Raw genomic sequence first — 20,076 nt, 5'->3', positions numbered from 1 at the left:
AAGTGATGGGGAGGTCGAATTGTGTTCCGTTTTTTTCTTGGTGAGCATAATCATCAAGAAATTAGATTGAGTCTATCCAACCAGATCACATTCCAAGAAATCTTTCATCGCAGTGGTGCACAAACATAAACAAATCTCAACTTTCTATATGTTGCCTCATCACTTCCAGTGTTCTTCCAACATTCCTTATGTGTGCAACTTTCATGTGCACACATGCGTGTGTATATTCTTTTCCCCAAGGTAAACTGAACTGCAGTTGCTCTAGTGGAGCTCATCAGTCAACATCTAAACAGCGCATGAGTTCAGAAGCATGCGTGATTATTTTTGCATGTGACATGTTAAAAGGAAGTTGATATTGCGTAAGTAGAGGACAGCTGTCTCCAGCTGTGAGTCATCCATTCCATACATAGAGCAGTATTGCTGCGGAGGGCGGGGTTTTTAAATAATACGTCATTTTCATTCGACACAAATAGGGCTGCAAATAGCAATCATTTTAATAATCGACTAACCTGTCAATCATTCTGTCGATTAACCGATTAATCGGATTTAAAAAAGAACATGGTTTAATTGCCATTTCTTTATTTAAAAAAACTTGACATTATTTCAATATGACAGTGCAGAAAATGCACAGTAATTATTTATGATAGAGTTACTGGTTTGGTCAGTAACATGTTAGAAAATAGGCAAGAATGTTGATTCAACACATATAATCAGTCCACTTTCATGGAAGACTACATAAATCATATTTTCTATTGACATGCTGAATAAACGATTCATCGGTTTTCCATATTCACTCAATTTGAGAATCGATTAGTTGTCGATCGTTGCACTTTCAAAATAGAAATAATCGGAATCAATGAAATGTCCTTGTTTTTTTTTAATGACTTTTTGGCAATAAATTAAAAAGGAAATATGCTGAGTTGCAAAATTCATTTACACAAGACATTTCTTTTCTCAGATTTCTGTTTCTGAAATCAAGACGTGACAAGTGACAAACGTTCAAGTAACAGACTTAATTGAAACAAAACTCACAGTGAGTTCTGCTGACCGGTTTTATATTTCTGCTGTGCAAAATAAAAAAATAGATTGAACCACAAAAATCTCGACTCAATTGCGTCACCGATTACATTTTGTCTAAAAACAGAATTTTGATAGCACCAGTTAGTTTATTATTATTTTTTTTTTAAACACAATAAATCATGTTCAGTTTTCCAACTTTTAATACATCAGATACACGAAAGAAAATCTGCACGCTAGCCTGATACCGCCAAAATGCCAACTGTGACTTGTTTTAATGACTGGAAATGAAGATCTGATGTACCCCGCTAGCAATACGCCTTTCTCTTTTGTGTACCTCACGTGAAAAATTTGCCACGTCCCTTTTTCAGTCAACACTCTGTCTGACAGAGATTGGGTTAATGCAATCACTCATCTTTTTAAAGCAAATGGCTTTAAAAATTCCTATGTACAAAACAGTGGCAGAAAAATGCACAAAACAAACGGGAGTCAAACGTTTCAATTACAGTGGAATCCGACATTTTTTTTTTTTTTTTTTTTTCAAGGGTCGATGAAAGACACAGCGATGTAGCGCGTGCCGTTGGTGGTGGGTAGACCTTCGTGGAGATGAGTCAGTCTTCCTGGGTGCATGAAGCTCCAACCTTTCCTAGGTGATTCTATGGAACAGTTATACCGATGGAAACGACAGCCGCCACCCTAAGAAGAAGCAGTGCGACTTTAGTGACTCGAAACCACTGTGCTGCAGAATATTATTTATTTGACAACAAATAATTTAACCTACTCCTTCAGATTTTTTTTTTTTAATTTTAATTCTCAAAGGCTCGGCGTATTGTCGGCTATTTTACGCATGGTCTTACCTGAAAGTCTGTGTCTTTATTATTGAGGGCAATGTTGATAGTGAAGGTGGACGAGTCATGGTGGGGCCTCAGGTAGGATTGCCTCTCAGGAGTGTACTTGACTACAAAGTTCATGAGTGCATAACCCTGCAATGGCATGGAAAAAAAAAAAACTTAGTTGTCAGCTGTCTTCACCTATCACCTGTTTTTGACAACTTTTCTGCTACTGAAGTTGAATGGCACGGGTGTCACAAGACCTCAAACCCAAACTCTTTTTTAAACTCTAACGGGTCATATATGGAACCTATTTGGAAGACTCTCAGAAGAATCCTCCCAGATGTGCAGGACAGCGCAGTGGTGAAGAGTAGGAAAGGGCAGTTAAGCACCTCATTTGTTTTTCTGGAGTCTTTACCGACCTTGGTATAGTATCCAGAGAAAACTTTTAGCGTGACAGGTGCGATGAACTCTCGGATAAAGTGAAGCCACTCCTTGTTAAATCCGATTTGCTTCATGTGGATGTCGTCCGTTGGGACTGTCTCATAGCCACCGGCGATCCGCTTGTCCTGTTGAACCCCAAAAAAAAAATAAAAAATAAAAAAAATACACAAACGCTGGTTATTAAACCTCCTCGTGGACAGATCCTGCTGGTTGTTCCTCCAGGCTGCTGTTTTCTTAAAATACGCTGAGTCGCTAATTGACAATTTACTTATGAGAGCTTTGGTGCTGTAATGAGCCTCTCTGGTCAGTTATCTTGCGTTTTATTGCAATTCTTGCGACATAACCCCCTTTCTACTGCTCCCAGTGGCCGGACTTTAATTATCAATGTCTTAACAACGTAAAGACATCATAGGTGTAATCAACGCAACATCATAACACCGTTTATGACTGTATTCATGCAGTGTAGGCAATCATAAACTTAGACACGCCACTTTATATACGAGCCAGCCGCCTCCTGCAAAAAAAAAAAAAATGGTACCTTCAGAGTAATGGCCCGCCCGTCTATCAGACAACAAAGAAACCCCCCTCATAAAAAAAATGCTTACAAGTCATCACGGGGCATGCCTCTAATTCTTTGCTCTCACTTCTTAATTGCCCTTTATTATTTGATGCAGGCACCATTTCTCTGCAACGAGGCAACGAAATGGTTTATTTTTATTTCAAATGAGAATACCATCGGTATTCTTTGGCCAGAGTCTCTGGACTGTTTTTGCAATGTCTAACAGATCCAAAGACTTATTAGTCTCTTTCTTAGACCATGCTCCACCCTTCCCACCAAAGGCAATAAATGGTCAAATTTTCCAAAACACGAATGCGTTTGTTTGGTTTACTTTGCATTGCTGTGTGAATGAAGAAAAGGCGAGTGTATGTGTGTATTGACTGCAGCGCTGTCTTCAGCCGTTAACAGGACTGACCTCATGTTTGCCACCGGACCACGAGCCGTGGTTCTCCATCTCCTCCACTATCTCATCACAGGCCTTTTCTGTGAAGACCGGGAACCAAAACACATCTGGACAAGGCTGCGGACCAAACACACAGACTTACATTTGAAGTCCCACTTTCACCTTGAGTTGTCCGTAGTGCAATGCGAATTCTTTATATTCAAAACAGATGCTGGAATCCTTGCATGGAATTCAGCCATACTGTATTCTTGTCAGCAAACAAAAGACCCACAAACCTCTTCCAAGTAGTTCTCTGTGAAGATTTTCATGTAGTTTGGATGGATGTACTTCTCCTTCCAGTCCTGCAAAGAGCAATTCCATATTAGAGGCCTTTTGATGACCTGAATACCAGGCACCACTAATCCTCTCCCCCTACAAGTAATCTCGTGTGGAGCCACATGGCACGGAGTCGCATCTCATGACTTTTCATTATGGGGACGAAGCTTCGCAGGTGGTTACTCTTTAGCTCTGCAAATTAAAGGTAACGGCAGTAGCGACTTACCAGGGGGTTTTCGAATATCTGCCACAAGTCACTGTTATAATGAGAAGTGTTATAATTGGCTGCGGAAAGGAGCCTTCCAAAGTCGTGGCGGTTTGTTAAGTACATGAAGACTCCCTGCAGGAGACAGGAAAGAGTGAGTTACACTTAAGACACTTCAAAGAAATGTCTCACAGGAAGGTCCAGCTTTACATTATTCGATCTTGTATTTGAACATAATAATCGGTTAGCACTCTGAAAGCAAATTGAAATGTTTTTGTTTGTCTGATTTAGGGAGAGCAGAAACAGAAGCCATATAAATAATCGAAGATTATTTATGGGTGGTATAAGAGTGGCTCAGGAGGGGGCGTTCACGTGGGTGTTGGTGGGGCGGGAACATTTCTTGAAGTGAAAGGAAGGGTGGGAGAACAGTGACAGGGGGGATGCAATTCTAGGAGCAATATTCTCCTCTATAGGGAGGCAAGAGGGAGGTTTTTTACTCAAAATCAGACTAGGCTTTTATAAACGTAATCTTGCTGTATGAATTTAATAATGCCCGTCATAAAAAGTTTGGTTTACAATGTTTGAAAAGAGCCTAGTCTGATATTGATTGGTGTATCAAGATGAAACAGCTGCTTTTACGGTCAAGCATCAGGACAGGGGTCTTGAATTTTTATTTATTTATTTTTTTTGACATTCGTTCTCCTTGATGATTAGGACAGTAAAACTGGTTAAGCTTCAGAACAACCTGTTTTTGTTCAACATCAACTCAATGATGTATCAATGTTCCCGAAGAACTCATATGAAATCCAAGTGTGCTTATGAAACACGTCAGCATCCACCCAAACATGATCACAAGCTGGAGGCTTGGAATGGCTTCTGAGTGCTAACCTGTTGGAAATTGATGTTTCAGATAACAACAGTAATCAAAACAAATGGAAACCTTTGGGGGCCTGAGCATATGGAATGATTCCGGAGAAGGGGACTCTTTTTCTCTCTGACTGGTCTAAAACGAAGGAGAAGCATCATGTAAATAGGATAACATGAGTTATTATTTCAGAATGAGACACAGGGTATACCAGAGCAACATTGTGTGTGTGTTTGGGGGGGGGCTGCTTTGGAAAAGAAGCAAGATTCCCTCCGAAGCGGATGTTTTGTTAGAGCGGGCGGAATGCATGCAGGATTGCAAAAGGGACCAAGTTGGACTGCCGTGCAGGGCGCAGGTGGCATGCAAATAGCGTGAAGCAGTGATGAGAAACGGTTTATATGTTGGAATTGTGAAATGGATAACTTGGATCAGGTCAGCCATTGGTTAAAAAAAAAAACAAAAAAACATTAGGGACTCGCGTGATCAGGAAAGGCAGAAGAGCGGGACACACAAAGCTGACGTCACATGAACGCAACATCATGCCGTCACAACACATAAGAGGCGTTTCAAACGTATACTTGCCGTTCATCACCTTCCATTCCGATGTTGACTTTTATAAGGTCACGATTCACATCATTTATAAGATGTCTCGGCTTCAAAAATACCTCGACATCAAAAGTAGTCCTTACCAGCTCTCTGGCGTGTTTACACAAAGCCATATCAGGGTCCATTTTCTTCAGAACAAAGTAGTTTCGTTCTTTCAACTCGTTCCTCAAAGTAGCCCCCTGGATCAGGTAGATATGCGCCATGTATGGAATGTTCCATACACCCCTGGAAACGTCACAGCGTCGTGAAATGAGGCAGTCTTCTGACGTCCATCTGGAGATCTACAAGCCATGTCGAAAGGTGTGCGGTATGGCGGTGGAATGAAAATGTGTGTTGGCCTTGCTGCTTATTGCATGGATGATATATTTTAATGTTGTTGGGCTGGCGAGGGGGAATGGTTTATTCGTTTGCTCACATCAGGATGCAGTTAGAAGTCTATTTTTAGACAGACAAGTGTTTTGTGCCAGTAAAATGTGGTCCATTTGACAGTCATTGGTCAGGAGAGTATTTAGTGAATCTGTTACGGACCGGAATGCCGTTTGGATAATGCGGAGGTTAAAACTCGTCGTACTTACACTCGTTTTCTCTGCACGATATCGACGTAATCTTCGGAGCGGGCGTAATAGCCATCCAGACTCAACGCTCCCCAGAAGTTGGACCACAGCTTGTTGTGGCGAGCAACAAGGGGGCCGATGATTTTCCTGTAGGGGGCGGGGCAAGAGGTGTACTAGAAATCAGTGTTAGTCACCATGCGACTCCACTTAGGCCATTTTTTTTTTTTTTTTTTTGCTTTTCATTTGGCAACTTCCCACATAGTCCCTTGAAATAAACCAGGAAGATTGTTGCTTTGCATGCAACGCTAAGCTACGGCCACAGCGACGAGATATACTTTGTGGGATGCTTTCTTTTCATTTTATGACCTGCAGAAAGGAGACAGGAGTTTGCATGTTTGTTTTTTTTTTTTTTTGCATAAAGCAAAGTGGCACTTCGGGGTGAGCGCACTCGACTCTTTCGCTATTTCCATGTGGTCGGCAAAAAAACAGGAAGCCGGCGCAGATTATATTTAAACTCGTGTCACTCCGCTGCAATGTGCCTGCGGTTTTACCACACGGAGAATAAATTCAACAGTCCTGTGAACTTCACAGCAACACGGGAGGTTTTTCCAGCTTCGGACGCATTACCTGTTCTGCTCAATGAGGAGCTTCAGCGTCTGCGTGTTGGTGAGCATCACGTCTGAGTCTATGCTGAAGTAGAAGTCACACGTGGCATCCTGGCGGCAAAGATCCCTAAAGACCAAGAAATAAATCATTATTAAAATCCAGCACTAAAAGCTGCAAATTGTTAGCAAATTAGTTTTTTTTTTAATTTTTAATGCATCAAAACTATGTAAAAAAAAAAAAAAAAAAAGGATTCTATTCAATTTTTGGAATAAGTCTCTAATATAAAATACGCCAAAGACAGCGTTTATTTTTTTTGGTTTACATTTATACATACATAGCCATATTTCTGGCCTCTCCTTGGCTGAGATTTTCTTCTGGTCCAACGACCTTTAAGCTGCTGAACACGTTCCGATGTTCCTCCCAAAACCTCTGCATGTGCCTCTCGTGGTAAACTTCCTGACAATTGGGCGGACATTAATAGATTAGTTAGCCATGCGTAGGATGAATGTTTGAAATAAAAAAAAAAAGAAAAAAAAGAAAAGGGCATCGGCTCCGGTTGCAAGTACTCACATTATTGTGGATAAAAACCTTGAGTTTATCTTTGGGATAATCCAATGTCATCAATCGTTGGAAGAACTCAGTAAGAAATGGCGTTGGGTGCTCAATGAAGACTCCGAGAAGCACATTGGGGTACTCCTATTGAAATTTGACGGAACAAAAAAAAAATGTAAACATGAGGTCCGGCAAATGGAGCACTATTTGGAATAAAGAGACCATACTTGCAAAAATCTGCTTTGCGTACTGTATATGGTATAAAGTGTCGACATTTTCAACAATAACTTGCAAGGAAAAATATTCGTGACATCTATGCAAAGTTCCGATTCAGATTTTTCTTTTCTTTCCTGTGAGGGATTGACAAGAACTTTTTTCCCCACGTCGCCACGTCTAACTTTATATTCAGGGACGCGCCTATATACTCTGCAGTTAGTGGGAAAAAAAAAACAGGATTATAGAGGAAACATTTGCCCAAACAACTGTGCTTCAACGTTCACCCTGGACTGCAACTCCTTGTGACCAGTTCACAGCGAGGGTTTGGGACAGGGATGAAAAGACAACTAATTTGAAGGTTTGCAATGTCTGGCTTTAACGCACACGATGGGAGTTTTGGGAATTCTGCCAGTGTGCAGGGAGGCGGAAATTGACCCGAAAGCAGACAACTGTCCACGCTGTGTTTTTACACAAAATAAAGCACCGGGATGTGGTTGCCTAACTGGTTATTGTCTTTGGCAGTAAAACTCAAATTGTGTATCACAATTCTGAAGAAAAAACATACATAGAATCAAGCAGAACTTCTTTCTGAACGCAATCTTGTCATCTTCCGTGACAAGATACCCACATTTTTTTGCAAAGCATAGAGCTGAGGGCTTTTATCGCAAATATTGTAAATCATCGTTGAACGGTTTCCTTAAGGACACCTTTATTACTATGCAAAAACTGGAACCGTAGATATGCTTCCAATTTTGGTTATCATCAAACGGACACCCCCACATAACTTGAAATGTTTCCAAGTTCCTACCATTCCGGTCCCAGTATGCATTGCCACGCTTGGCTGAACTCCGCAACATATTTTCCACATGACCACTATAACTGGAGATTGTGGACAAAACCTATACTGACAAGCCCGCAAAAAGGAAGGCTGGTCAGCAGTCAGCAGTCAGCAGTGACACCCCTTTAAATGAGCCCTTCAGAAAACCACAGAAGCCATATCCTGCGCCACAGCGGTGCCTGGCTTTCTCTTACCGGAGTAGTTTCCCTTGCATTTAAACATTTTTTCAAAAGGCTCCAAAGGGTCCAGTCGGTAAATAACCGATTATTTTTGCAAAGGGGTGTGGGTGGCAGTAACAATCTGTCTTATCTATAGAAATAGGACAAGCAGGGCCGTCCTCCAACTGTCTAGACAGTCACTGATGGATGGCTGGCTGGCTGTGTTTCAGCCTTTCCTACAAGCACTGGGAGGTAGGTTGGAGATAAACTTTCCACAAGACCAATATAACACAGACAAAAACGAAGGAAGGGAAGACCTACTTTCAACTGAGACATATCCACGACATCATCGTCACAGTGGCCACAGCCTTGTTCATAGTTCCATGTGTTGGGCACGTAGTTGGACAAGTAGTTCAAGTACATCTGCGCGTGGGAGAGAATTCAAAGCCGGTTACGGACGATTAATGTCAGCATGAAAAGCAATTCAAGCATTTTTCCTGGTTCAGTATATATATATAACATTTGGTGGGGCTCAGCGTGCTTGAATTGGTGTAATGTTGTGTACCATTTTGAGTTTTTTCTGCAGCTGTTGAAACGTCTAGGTAGAATGACTGAGCACTTTTGGTTTGATAACACAGGAAGTCAAGAGAAAATGCCAGAGTATGAGCTATAAACTGTTATTCCAAAGAACAGTGGAAAGAGACAGAGGCATTATGGCCTAGCTTGGGTTTAGAGTTCTCCCCCCTAATGAATAATTGTGTGACTCATGAATAGAAAGGAACAGTGTGTACATTTCCTCAGTGAGTGGGAAACGCATTAGAAATCTTTAAGTCGGCGCGTCGACAGAATGAGTGTCAGGCTCGACATAAGCGGCGTCATCTTCGATCAGATTTATCGATCTCCGGCCTGGATTTTTGATGCGTGACTCAAGTATAATTTGTGACTCACTTTGGTGTTCCCGTTGCCATGGACAACCACTGGCAGAGAGTCGTACGCCGTGTTTCTAACTCTCACCCGGTTGGTTCCAAATTTGAGAAGCACTTCGTCTGCCAAAAGTGTGAACACGAGACACGGTATGTCAGAGCAGGTTATGGAAATTGTCATAACACATGGGTACAAACAGCAGAAGTTATTTCTTAGAGTTGAAAGCCAATCCTGTACTTTGTATTTCAATCTTGAAAAGAGCACACATTAGCAGGAAACGAAAAAGGAACTCTCTCAGGTTTCTCACCAATTGCTCCATTCAGGTTCTGGAAAATCTGGCACTTGTGGTCGAGTGTCATGTTGAGCGAATCCTAACAGACGTGGATGAAGTGAGTCTTGTTTGTCGGAGAAAAATGTTATTTTCACAGAATTATTAGAGTTTCAACACTTACTCTTTGTAGTGGGTCCACAAATATTTTGGTGTAGAAAAGCTGATCATCGTCATTATCGTGAAGATTCCACTGTGAAACAATTCGGTTTATATATGGAGCATACCCAATTACTCCTGCAAGTGAAACACATTTTCAGTGTAAAACAGTGCGGCTGAATTCAAATTATATATCTGCGTCACTTCTGTGAGCCAGGACCATAAAGTCTGCCGATGTGTAATTGTCACCACTGTTCCCGAGTCGAGACTTTCTTATCCCTCAGGAAATCTGAACGTACGATACCGTATGATTTGAATGTCTGACGGGAGCACATCGAGGACAATGTGTGCTCGTAAAACGCATCTCAATGTATGTTCTCATGGCGATCTCCACGCCCACTTTCTTCCCATGTGATCGTATACCTCGAGGATACTGACCACATGGACTGATTGTAGGGTTGAGACTTTGATTTAGAAAAGCCTTCGGGAACTGTGAACAGGTTGCAATTCAAATTCAGTTCCCCAAAAAATGAGAATGAAGTGAAGTTAAATTTTATTTATTATTTTTTGCAGATGCTTTTTTAAAAAAAAAAATTTTTAAATTTTTTTTTTTGGGTGTAATCCAAGCAACGGCCAGAAATGCTGGAAAATAATTACCTTTTGGGGTGCGTCCCAATATTAGAAAAGTAAAACTTAGCAATCCTATTCTTATATGTAACCCCAGAACACATTTAAAGCCTTATTTTTTTTTTTTTAGTGGCATTGCATCTACTCACACACACTTTGAATTTTGATTCCAATCGAACAACACTGACTGCACTTGTACCGAGTCAAGAGGCTCAAACGTTCAAATATTCACTTTGGTCGTAGCCGTAAGAATGCTAGCATACCTAGTAATTTCATGCAAACTATGGGAAGCCAAGACAAAGCCACATGTCATGTCGGTGAAAACGAAAGCTAAAAGTAGTCTGTGATCAAAGTGAAGGCGGCCAGACTCCAGTATGGGAGGTCACACCATGTTGACGACCACAGTAAAAGCTGTAATTATGTGTACTGGAGACCTAGCAGAATGCAGCCGGAGCCATGACACTTTGATTGCACTATGATAAATATTTTTGCGATTAGTTTTGTCTGCGTTGATTTACCCCAATTTTTGTATGTAAAATAAATTTCATCTTGCGCGATATAATTCCAAGCATTTTGGTATGATTTTACTGTGATGCGTAACAGCTAGTCATTGGCCAAGTTGTGAGTCGTTCCTACTTTTCTATGAGTGTGCATTCCAAAAAACAGTAATGACAGTCAAAATATATTTGTCTTGAAGAAAACTAAAAAAAAAAGTAACATGAGTTGGATTGTCCGGGAAAGGTCCTAAAAAAAGCGGGTGTGACGTGATAAGGCAACTCTATGCTCCATTTGCATCATGCAGTCTGGTCACCGGAATCGTGACCAAAGCAAGGAGTCACAACAACTCCAAAATAAATGCAAATTCCTAGCATACTTGGAATATTTTGGAACCCACCTCCTGAGTTGAGGTACCGCTTGCCATTGCGGACCGACGGATACTTGTCAGCCAGTCGCTTATCTGGCCATATCAGCCCCTCTGCAGCAAAAATGACTTTGTGATTGGCTAGTTGGAACTTCCTGAGAATCTCCTGTGGTCCCCCAGCGAAGATAAGATCATAGCTAGAATGGGGAAAGGGGAAGATGAAATATAACAGTTTTTTTTTTAGGTCAGTCCCACACAGCGCTGCGCCTTATTGCCCCATTGATACAAATATTTTCTTAAACGAGTAAACTCTTCACATTGGTGAGCATTCCTTCCATGACCTTTCGTCAAACCATGTTGATGCTTGCTCGGCCTTTAGAATTCTGTGACAGACAGGAGAAATTGGGCCTGACTGTTTGCACGGGACGACCCGGGAACTCCAAATGTTTGAAGTGACAAAGCGCTCACTCAGTATATACAAGGAACCACGCCTTTATTAACCCTGCGAGATAAGATAAGTGAGAAGAAATATTTTTAGGGATCTACTGGCAGAAAGTGAATGCATTTTAAGTTCTTATCTCAAAAAGAATACTGATGATTTATGTTCATGGTTTCTGGTTAACCATTCTGGCTTTTGAGAATTTTGAGAGAGTTCTTTGAGTGCAATAATCTTTTTTTAAACATAGGAAAAAAACAAGTGTGTAGAAATTAAAGTGGGCCTAAAAAAGCCAAAACTCACTGGACCCTAATTAAGTCTGCAGTGTTTTTTTTTTTTTTTTACTGATTGGAGAAGTGTAAATGTTTGGTCGGGTGAAATTGGAAGATAAGTTGACTTTGAGAGCAAAATGGCAGCGTCGATTTTGCTCCTTTAGCTCACTGAATAACTGCTAATTAATTGCAACAACTCCTGGATAAGCACAATTATCTTGGTTGCTTTCAAAAAAAAAAATTAAAAAAAGTACGTCCTCTTTTATACTTAATTTTTTGTCGGATCACTAGACTTTTCTGAGAAGTCCGAAGAAATCAATGCTAATGTTCAATCACAATTTAGTCACTAATAAATGTAAATTTGATTTCTTAATCCAGAAATATTTTTTTGGATTGTTCTGTCAAAGCAAAACAACGCTGATCACAATAAATCTCATTTTACGATTAAAAATACAATTTTGCTTTAAGAGCTTCTGCCGACTTGTATTCAAGACATTACATACATTATCACGCTCTCCTCGGTTGGCCATATTTGGCTCATAAAGCTGTCATTCTTCCAAACTACATTGACACGGTTTTGGAAACTCATAAATTATCCTGCAGTCTGTGTGAGGTGCTTTGCCCTATAATAACAACTTTACGAGAATAAAAAGAGATTCAAATCTGCGGAAACACCTCTCAGAAGTAATTGCTACTGTCTGTCGCAATATAAAGACAGACTCAGTATGGGTGTTAAAAAAAAATGAAAGGTGTTGTGCTCCTGATATGCCGTCAATCAAAGTTGAAAATGCTTAAAATGCCACGTACCTATCTACAAAGAGGACCACAAGGTCCTCCTGGTCAGCTAGACCTTCCATGGCCTCCTTCAGTAGTCTGACTTTTTGGCCCCCACCGATGGAGCGGCCAACATCACCGCCCTTCCATTGTTCTCCCATTCCCAACACCTGTGACAGGACAAATTCCACGAATCAAGTCAAGCACAAGACAGTCAAAGTTTTTAAGTAGGGATAAAATCCCCCCCCATTGCTTTATCTTTATTTAAAGGAGACATTTAGGGTTTTGAGTGGATTTTCCCTGCAAGATCAATTTTTTCGCAATTTTTTTTAACTGTTAAAGTGTAGAATAGACCCTCGCTGAGGAGTGTGAAATGATGCATTGTTGCATTGTTACAATAAAACAACTCTCACCTTCACAGTGTAGTTGAAAAAGTTTGCAGATCGCATGAAGCGGAGGAAGCCATCCGTTTCTTCTGTAGCCACGGTTAGCACGAGCAATTTCTCTGGGGGAAAAAAAAGTTTTTTCAATCAGGTATTTGTTTGGTAAAGTTAGCACACAGTATTTGTTAGAAACACATTTCGCCATATTTAGCCAAGGTAGCATTTCCTCTCTTGATATTTTTGCCGTTTCACAGTTTGGAAAAGGGCATTTGCGCCGTTGTGGGCGTGGACACAGACAACTTGCTTCCTTCCCAAAAAAAAACAAGATGTGCATGTGCAGTGGCTGTTTCAATTGGATACCAAAACAGATGCCTTTGGACATGGATTGCTATCATACTTCAATTCCCAAAACTCCCACAAACCACTGCCGACAATCCCAGTGACTCTGTGCTGAAATATGAGGTTGAGGAAGGGTGAAACCAAATATAAATTATTGACACTGACCTCATGAATTTTATTGATTTTTTTTATTAAACCAGTTGATTAATTTGCTTGAGTGTTGCAAGTATCACAGAGCTACTCTTAGACCCCCTCAAAATGGGGGGGGGGTCTTTCAGACAATGTAAGTTTCATATGCAACACCGCACTGTCTTTTTTTTTTAATCACAGGCAAATCTATGATGGCTTGAAGTTGTAAAACTACGTAGTGCAGTGTCAGTAGGGTAATCCTCTCAAATACATCTGGGAAACATTTTCAGTGCTGTCATGCTGGTCTATAACATACTGGAAATTGATGGTTCTTGGAGGGTTTGATATACTTTGTAAAGTATTTGCCGACATGAGATCTGAAATGTTTTCCCATCGGGGCTATTAAATGCAACTTGCAACTAGGTTCCAGGAAATGCACATGGCGGCAGATGATGCAACCGTTACAGGGAACAGGAATCATGTTGATGTCCACTTGCTCCCCTCTGGATCTGTGTTTGCTTGGCCAGTGTGATGTATTTTTCAGCGCTTGGTCAAAGACTGAGTCTACTGTTCAAAATAAGTGTGTGGGGGGGTGTTTTCTGTAAAAACACCTGCCTGCTGTGGCAAAAAGCAACATCAGCACAGCAGAGAGAATCGGCCACTGTGTAAATTTGAGGATGGGGCCCGTCGATTTAGAATTGATGCAGATGCGAGACGTTAAGGCATGCTGTCATCTCACCCGCTGACCTCCTGGCTCATGTGAGACGAAAAAACACATCAGCGTGTTCCCAGAAGAGGTTTATGTCAACTCTGTAACATGGTCTGTTTTTGTAATTACAGTCAGATAAGTGAACTGAACCGAATAAAGACAAATCATCGCCAGTAACTCTGGTTCGCAACGGTCATCGTGCACTTACTGAAAATGACCCGGCTCATCGTGTCAATTGGTAAGCTTTAGTCTGACATTTTCCTCCAGTTATCTCTCAAAAAAGAAGTTCAGTTGCCTTTGACTCAACTTTAGTGAATTTCCACAACTGAGGGGGAATAGAAATTAAACACACCTTGCTCCATGTAAACACGTAGGTGAACATGCATGTCAGTGCTGTTTCTCTCCCTTGAATAAGCAACCCGTCTTGGTTCTCAAAACAGATGTAACAGATGCATTTTTTTTTTTCCTTCACTACTGAGACAAGACATTTTTGGAAAGTCTCTCAAATGTTCCATGCACAGTTTTGAGGTGGGGGGGGGGGGGACTTGGGATTCACAGTAGCCTTGTGCGAGCAATGGCTGGAAACAGCGTGTCGATACTATAACATTGTTTGTAGATGAATATGATGTCATCTTTGTCTCGTGTAAATGATCTGATCGCTCAACCTTTTTTTTTTAAAATAATGTGATCATTCCGCCCGCCATTTATTAATGCTACTCGGCACGTAAGAAATACACAATAATCCACAGTCAGGAATGTTGCTAGAATTAATTAATTTTTTTTTTTTTATGACCACAACTATAAACACTATTGAACACTCGAAGACAAAACTAAAACAACTATGCAGTGATTAACACTAACCGTGGGATACGTTTGAAGTGGTGTGCACAATTACACTGTCTTGTGATCCACTTGGCTTTCATTTATTCTCATCCAGTAAGACCTTGATGACAACTTTTATGTCATCACGAATCATCTAAATGAGCTGCTGATACGTAAAGTAGTAAATCGCAGGCTATTTATCTCTTATGCAAGCTGTTCGAAAATATTGTGTGGGGCGGGGGTCTTTCATTAGTTCTGGCTCTGGCTTTTATTGGACTCTTCAAGTTAAATTTAAAAAAAAATAAATAAATAAACAAATGCTTCGTCAGAGTAAACACAAAGTGTCCACAGAAGGTGAGGAATGCAACTCTCACTGCTCTCTTGTCTAAGAAGGGCATTGGACTTCTAGCTCCCCCCCACCCCTCTTTGTACCGCAGACATCTGTCCAAAGTAAACATTCACACTTTGATGCGCAAACGGTGTGACTCGCAGGCTCCCGCGAAACCCACGTAGATGGGTGGAAATGTGGAGCATGGGAACGTCATCTGCACCCGGACGCGGGAATAACAGAATATTTCCTGTTTGACGAGACGTCCAGGACAAAAATCCTTCTGTTTAATAGACTTGACCTTTGCATGTTGCCTGTAAAATATGCATGATATGCATTTTGCGATAAGATGAAATATATTGTACGGCACATCTTATATGTAGCTTTCAAATGCTATTCAGTGTGTAACAAATCGGCAATTCAATTTGTAAGCCCGTTCCCATGTACTGTTAGTCGAGTACTCCATGTGGTTGCGATTATCTTGGCTTAACAGACGACGGGAGGACTAAAAAAAACAGATTGCAGACTGCCATGTCATTGTTTTGGTTGTCCACTGGATGAAAAATGTCTATTTCGAATTAAAAAGTCATTGTAATTAATATAATAGCAACGCCGTAAAACTTGCAGGAAAATGAAAATTCGGAAAGGTCTTTATTTGTTGAGTTAACTTAAACCTTCAATTATCAAATGAAACAGGATTGATTGCATTTGGTTGTGCCATAGACCGATGTGGACTTTTGCGTCTACCGTGGCCAAAAGTGGCACATCAGATATGTAAAGCACAAGAATAGGTGCCAGGCTGCCAAAAGGAACCATTTTTAGTCAGTTAAAACTAAAAAAAAAAACAAAAAAAAAAAAAACAGACGAGACAATACTGTGCATATTTGCCTTAAAAAGGAGACACTGGACAGACTTTTTGGGTGAGCTACTGGCAGTATTCTTTTGTATGATTGCAGCTGTTGTCTGCCAAAAGAGTTGTTGGTGTGTTAAAAAGGAGCTGCAGACAATTGAGAGTGAGATTATACATTTTGGACAACCATAGGAGGAGTTTCCGTTCCTTCCTTGAAAATTACAGTTGACAAATTTGCAGCATCTCGAAAAGCATGTCGATTTTGTGAGCTGAGTGTTTGTCACAGTCAACCACAAACCTTCACACCACATTGCAAACTTACGTTTATTTTCTTAGTTGGTAGTTATCAAAAAACGTTCTATACTCGGAAACGTGGCAAAATATTTAGCCAAGAAAATTCTGTTTTGATTGCCTGGCCTCTTTAAGTGCCACGCTAATGTGAGTGTTAACGCGGTGGAAGTAGCGCTAAATATCATGAAAAAATTGGATTGACAGTATTCCGCACTTTGTTTAATACTTGCTTTTATATTTGCCATATTGACATTTAAAATTGCTGTGTTCTAACACATAAGGTGTGACGTCCATGACGTCAGTAAAATTAGTCAAAGGCTTCATTCAGGAAGTCAAACGGCGCGTTGGGGGCAGGGTGTTTTCGCCGCTCTCTGAATGTTACGTTACTTTCCAAAACGGGGCGAGCCAACAGGTGGCCTGACCCCTGCAGAATCAGCCCCATTGTGCTCCGAGTCATAAAGAAGCAGTGTGCAGGCAAATACTTGCAGAGGTGGCATTTAGCCGACAGCCAAGTGCACCCTGCAAACTTTGCAAGCAGATGGTCAGCCGAGGTTTGTCATCGCGTGTGTTGTTGTGTTGTGTTGGTCATCTCGCGAGCATCACTGGACTGTGGTCATTTACGTGTCGCTCCCAGCAGTTAAAATTGGCGAAACTGCCATGAAAAAGTACAAAACGAAAAGTACTCACTTTGACAAAACACGCTAACAAAAACAGATGTTTTTTTTTTTTTTTTTTTTTGGGAGCCAGTTGTGCTCCTTACGCGCTAATGAGATAATAACTTTGAAACGGGTCGTTAAATGTTGCTGGCGCCTGTTTCTACATGAGTTGGTAGCACACTTAACTCACATTTTCCCGCTAGTAATGCGGTTCCTCTTCGTGGACCACAATAAAACAAGTCATTTATTGACATAACTTTGCGATATGGTTCGCAAACAAATGCAGTTCCATTTTATCATAAATTGTCGAATATTCGTAGAACAAGTCACAGCATTAAAACGGATCCGATTTTGGACCCGACCCTCAGTTTGACCAACTAAACAGGCTGCAGGGGATCGTAACCTGTTGCAGGAGCAATGAAAGTCGTAAAAGTTGAATTGCCTCCGCACTTCTTACATCACACAAATAATGGCGATCATACTCAAATGTCTTTCTGGAGTCATTTGTGCAAAGCGTGTCCAACAGTTTTCAGATGCATTGGGATTGACAATGAATAAATCCCTCACTGTGAAAAATACCCACCCTACCCCCCCCCCGGTGTTGACATATCTCAAACGTACATCACGTGCAGATTGCTGCGGTCTTACCATTAGGAATCGGCGCAGGACCCCGGGGTGTGTCAGTGGACACAACCGAATGTGCGCACGCCATCCAGCACGAAAAGACAACGCAAAACTTGAGGTACTCCATTGCTGTTTAGGGTGCGTGGTTCCGAATGAGGTGGTCTAGAGTGGACGTTACTTAATTGCCTCCAAGCCCGGCGCGAGGTGCTCTGAATCATAAGTAAAACCCCCCGAAGGTCCTTTTTTTTTTTTTTTTCTTCTTCTTCTTCTTCTTACTGCGCTCTCTTGCAATTAAAAGTAATAGTGAGGAGGCATGAGGAGTTGGCTCCAAGTTTGCTTTTGAGGGTGCGACTCCGGTAGTTAATTGCTGATGCGGCGGTGCGCGGTCCAGTCGCGGCGAGAGCGTGTTTGAATTCTTGGATGAGGAGGAAGGGAGATAGCAGCAGTGCCTGACACGCGAACGTCCAGCGTGAAAGTGTGGCCGAGCGCCGCTGTATTTGAGACCCCAACAGACCCCCCCCCCCCCCCTTTCCTCTTGACAAACTCCACACTCATAATGACACCCTCCCCCTTGCCACACCACTCCCCCTTCTTCTACACTACTACACTGTTCATTCAGTTGTGGGGGAGATACTGTACGCCAGAAAATCTCACCTCAACTATACTTGCATGAAAATATAATAAAACTTGAATTTCCAAGAATGGAAGGTGAGTGTAAATGTTTGTCCTCATCATGCCTGACAAAAAAAATATTTTTTGCACCCCCATGTATCCTTGTTAAAAACTAATTTAGGGCTTTGACATGACGTTTGTCACTGCAATTAAATTTACCCAACTGTTAAATAGTCCGTAATGAGTCTAAGTGGACAGTAAATGGATTTGGCTCGGATTGTAAGGAACGCGTCAACACACTTCTTACTCCGGGCATACATTTGTATTTTTTTTTGAAAAGCGAACCACCATCCAAACAGCACGATTCAATTTTCATGAAACTGTTACCGAGTACATGCAGCGTATGCCGCAAGATCCTCCTGAACTTGAAACCGCAACTTTGGCTCGTTGAGGTCTCACTCCTCATTATGACTGACTTGTCCCATCTGGCAAATCGTTCCTATGCGAGGCTCTGCTCAAATTGTTTTTCTTAATGACATCACAAGGCTGTGGTCTGAATGTGGGGCAGCTAATTTTTTATTTTTTTTTTTAACAAGACAGATTACTTCTCCAAAATACCTTGAAATTGTCCAGTGAGAAAATGCCAGACAATTTTACAATACAAAAAGTGACGACGACTGAGTTTTTTTTTTGTTTTTTTTTTGCCATAATTCAGCATGCCAGTAATGCTACTGTGAGTGTTGGGATGATGTTTGGAAATTATTGTGTCATAATATGACACAGTTCAAACTCCTTGCTGCATCTCTCAATGCACTGGATCCAGTGTAAAAAAAAAAAAAAAAAACGAACTTTGAACATTAGGAGAAAGATGGATTTCATTAAGCTTTGACAAAGTGTCCAAAAGCTCTTGGGGCAATTCCAGCCGGAACAGTCACTGTGAGATACTTTCTAAAGCACTCGTGACCCTATAATTAATCCCGTTGCCATACAACACCACTATCCACGCAAAAAAAAAAAAAAAGATCCGAAATACAGAAGCAGGAAATCTGCTGCGGTAAAGGAGGTCGTGTGAAAACCCTGATGTCGAGCAGCACCTGCGTTTAATTGCTCACGGTCTGTCTACTTGGCGAACGGGAGACTTGAGACGGCAGAGCGCAAACGTTACTGAAACGCAGGTGGCATCTTCTTGGCGCCGCACTTTGATTAAAGCTCATTTGGGTGTCACCGAGCCCCAAACATCCAAGACCGTGCTGTCCTCACATGAGCAAAAGTGCGGCGGCTTCCTGACTACATGGAACGTTCTCGATTCCTGGCACCATCCGTCGGAGTTTGTTTTTAATCAAATAAAAGAAGAAACAGATGATGCACCAGACTGCCAAGGAGACGTCTACCGTGAAGATGAGTGAGAAAACCTCCTTTAGGGATGAGGAACGTAAAACAAGAAAAGTGACAAACCAGGTGGAGTTGAGTGCTTCCTCAAAAGATGGATGCCATCAACGTCATTTGAAAAAAAAAAAAAATTCCATCTGTTCTTGGGAGCGATCTGCTTCATAGAGTATTTGAGCCACGCAACCGTCTGTGGTTTGGCAAAATCCGAGTATGACGTTACGCTTCTTTGGTGGTAAGGCTGCATTTTCAATTGCATCGGCGAGTCAATTTTCCAAGACACCCGCTTCCCTCCTCTTTACCGAAATTGCACCATAACTGGTAAAGAATGATTTTATTTTTAGAGCTTTGGTCTCTCTGCATGCGCAGTTACTTCCCACTCCATCAGTGGAGTCCGTCTGGATTGTTTGCAAATAAACATCCCTCTTTTACATCCTGAATCTGAAATTGTCACTAT

At 41.3% G+C, this 20,076-nt stretch overlaps 2 protein-coding genes across 8 annotated transcripts in view; one reads left to right on the top strand and one right to left on the bottom strand.

Annotated features, from left to right (window-relative positions):
- The window catches only part of LOC148318396 (uncharacterized), a 193,612-nt gene that overhangs the window by 101,883 nt on the left and 71,653 nt on the right, over positions 1–20,076 (top strand). For 3 of the 5 annotated variants that reach the window (XR_015839910.1, XR_015839908.1, XR_015839911.1), the window contains one exon: positions 1,563–3,117. The exons of the other annotated variants lie outside the window; for them this stretch is intronic. The gene's annotated coding sequence lies outside the window, so the exon portion shown is untranslated. Of the gene's footprint in view, positions 1–1,562; positions 3,118–20,076 lie in introns of those variants that run through there. 5 annotated transcript variants of the gene reach the window in all.
- plod2 (procollagen-lysine, 2-oxoglutarate 5-dioxygenase 2) lies at positions 650–18,102 on the bottom strand. 3 transcript variants are annotated; one of them, XM_088282994.1, is made up of 20 exons: positions 17,646–18,102; positions 12,904–12,995; positions 12,524–12,660; positions 11,042–11,205; positions 9,545–9,657; positions 9,400–9,463; positions 9,117–9,214; positions 8,490–8,591; positions 6,975–7,100; positions 6,739–6,860; positions 6,426–6,530; positions 5,820–5,945; positions 5,328–5,469; positions 4,714–4,776; positions 3,795–3,908; positions 3,529–3,594; positions 3,266–3,370; positions 2,270–2,416; positions 1,875–2,000; positions 650–1,713 (listed from the first exon to the last, which is right to left on the bottom strand). In XM_088282994.1, exons 1-20 carry the CDS (start codon positions 17,746–17,748, stop codon positions 1,558–1,560), a joined length of 2,271 nt encoding a protein of 756 aa, XP_088139120.1. In that variant the 5' UTR covers positions 17,749–18,102; the 3' UTR covers positions 650–1,557. The 3 variants fall into 3 exon arrangements, with proteins under 3 accessions (XP_088139120.1, XP_088139122.1, XP_088139121.1); XM_088282996.1 differs by lacking the exon at positions 17,646–18,102 and adding an exon at positions 14,403–14,424; XM_088282995.1 differs by lacking the exon at positions 4,714–4,776.

Source organism: Idiotropiscis lumnitzeri, chromosome 19 (genome assembly GCF_059441095.1).
Source record: "Idiotropiscis lumnitzeri isolate Australia: NSW breed Sydney's pygmy pipehorse chromosome 19, RoL_Ilum_1.0, whole genome shotgun sequence".
In the NCBI taxonomy this organism is placed as follows: domain Eukaryota; kingdom Metazoa; phylum Chordata; class Actinopteri; order Syngnathiformes; family Syngnathidae; genus Idiotropiscis; species Idiotropiscis lumnitzeri.
Note: the sequence above shows the minus strand (reverse complement) of the source record. Positions and strands in the feature narration are given on the sequence as shown.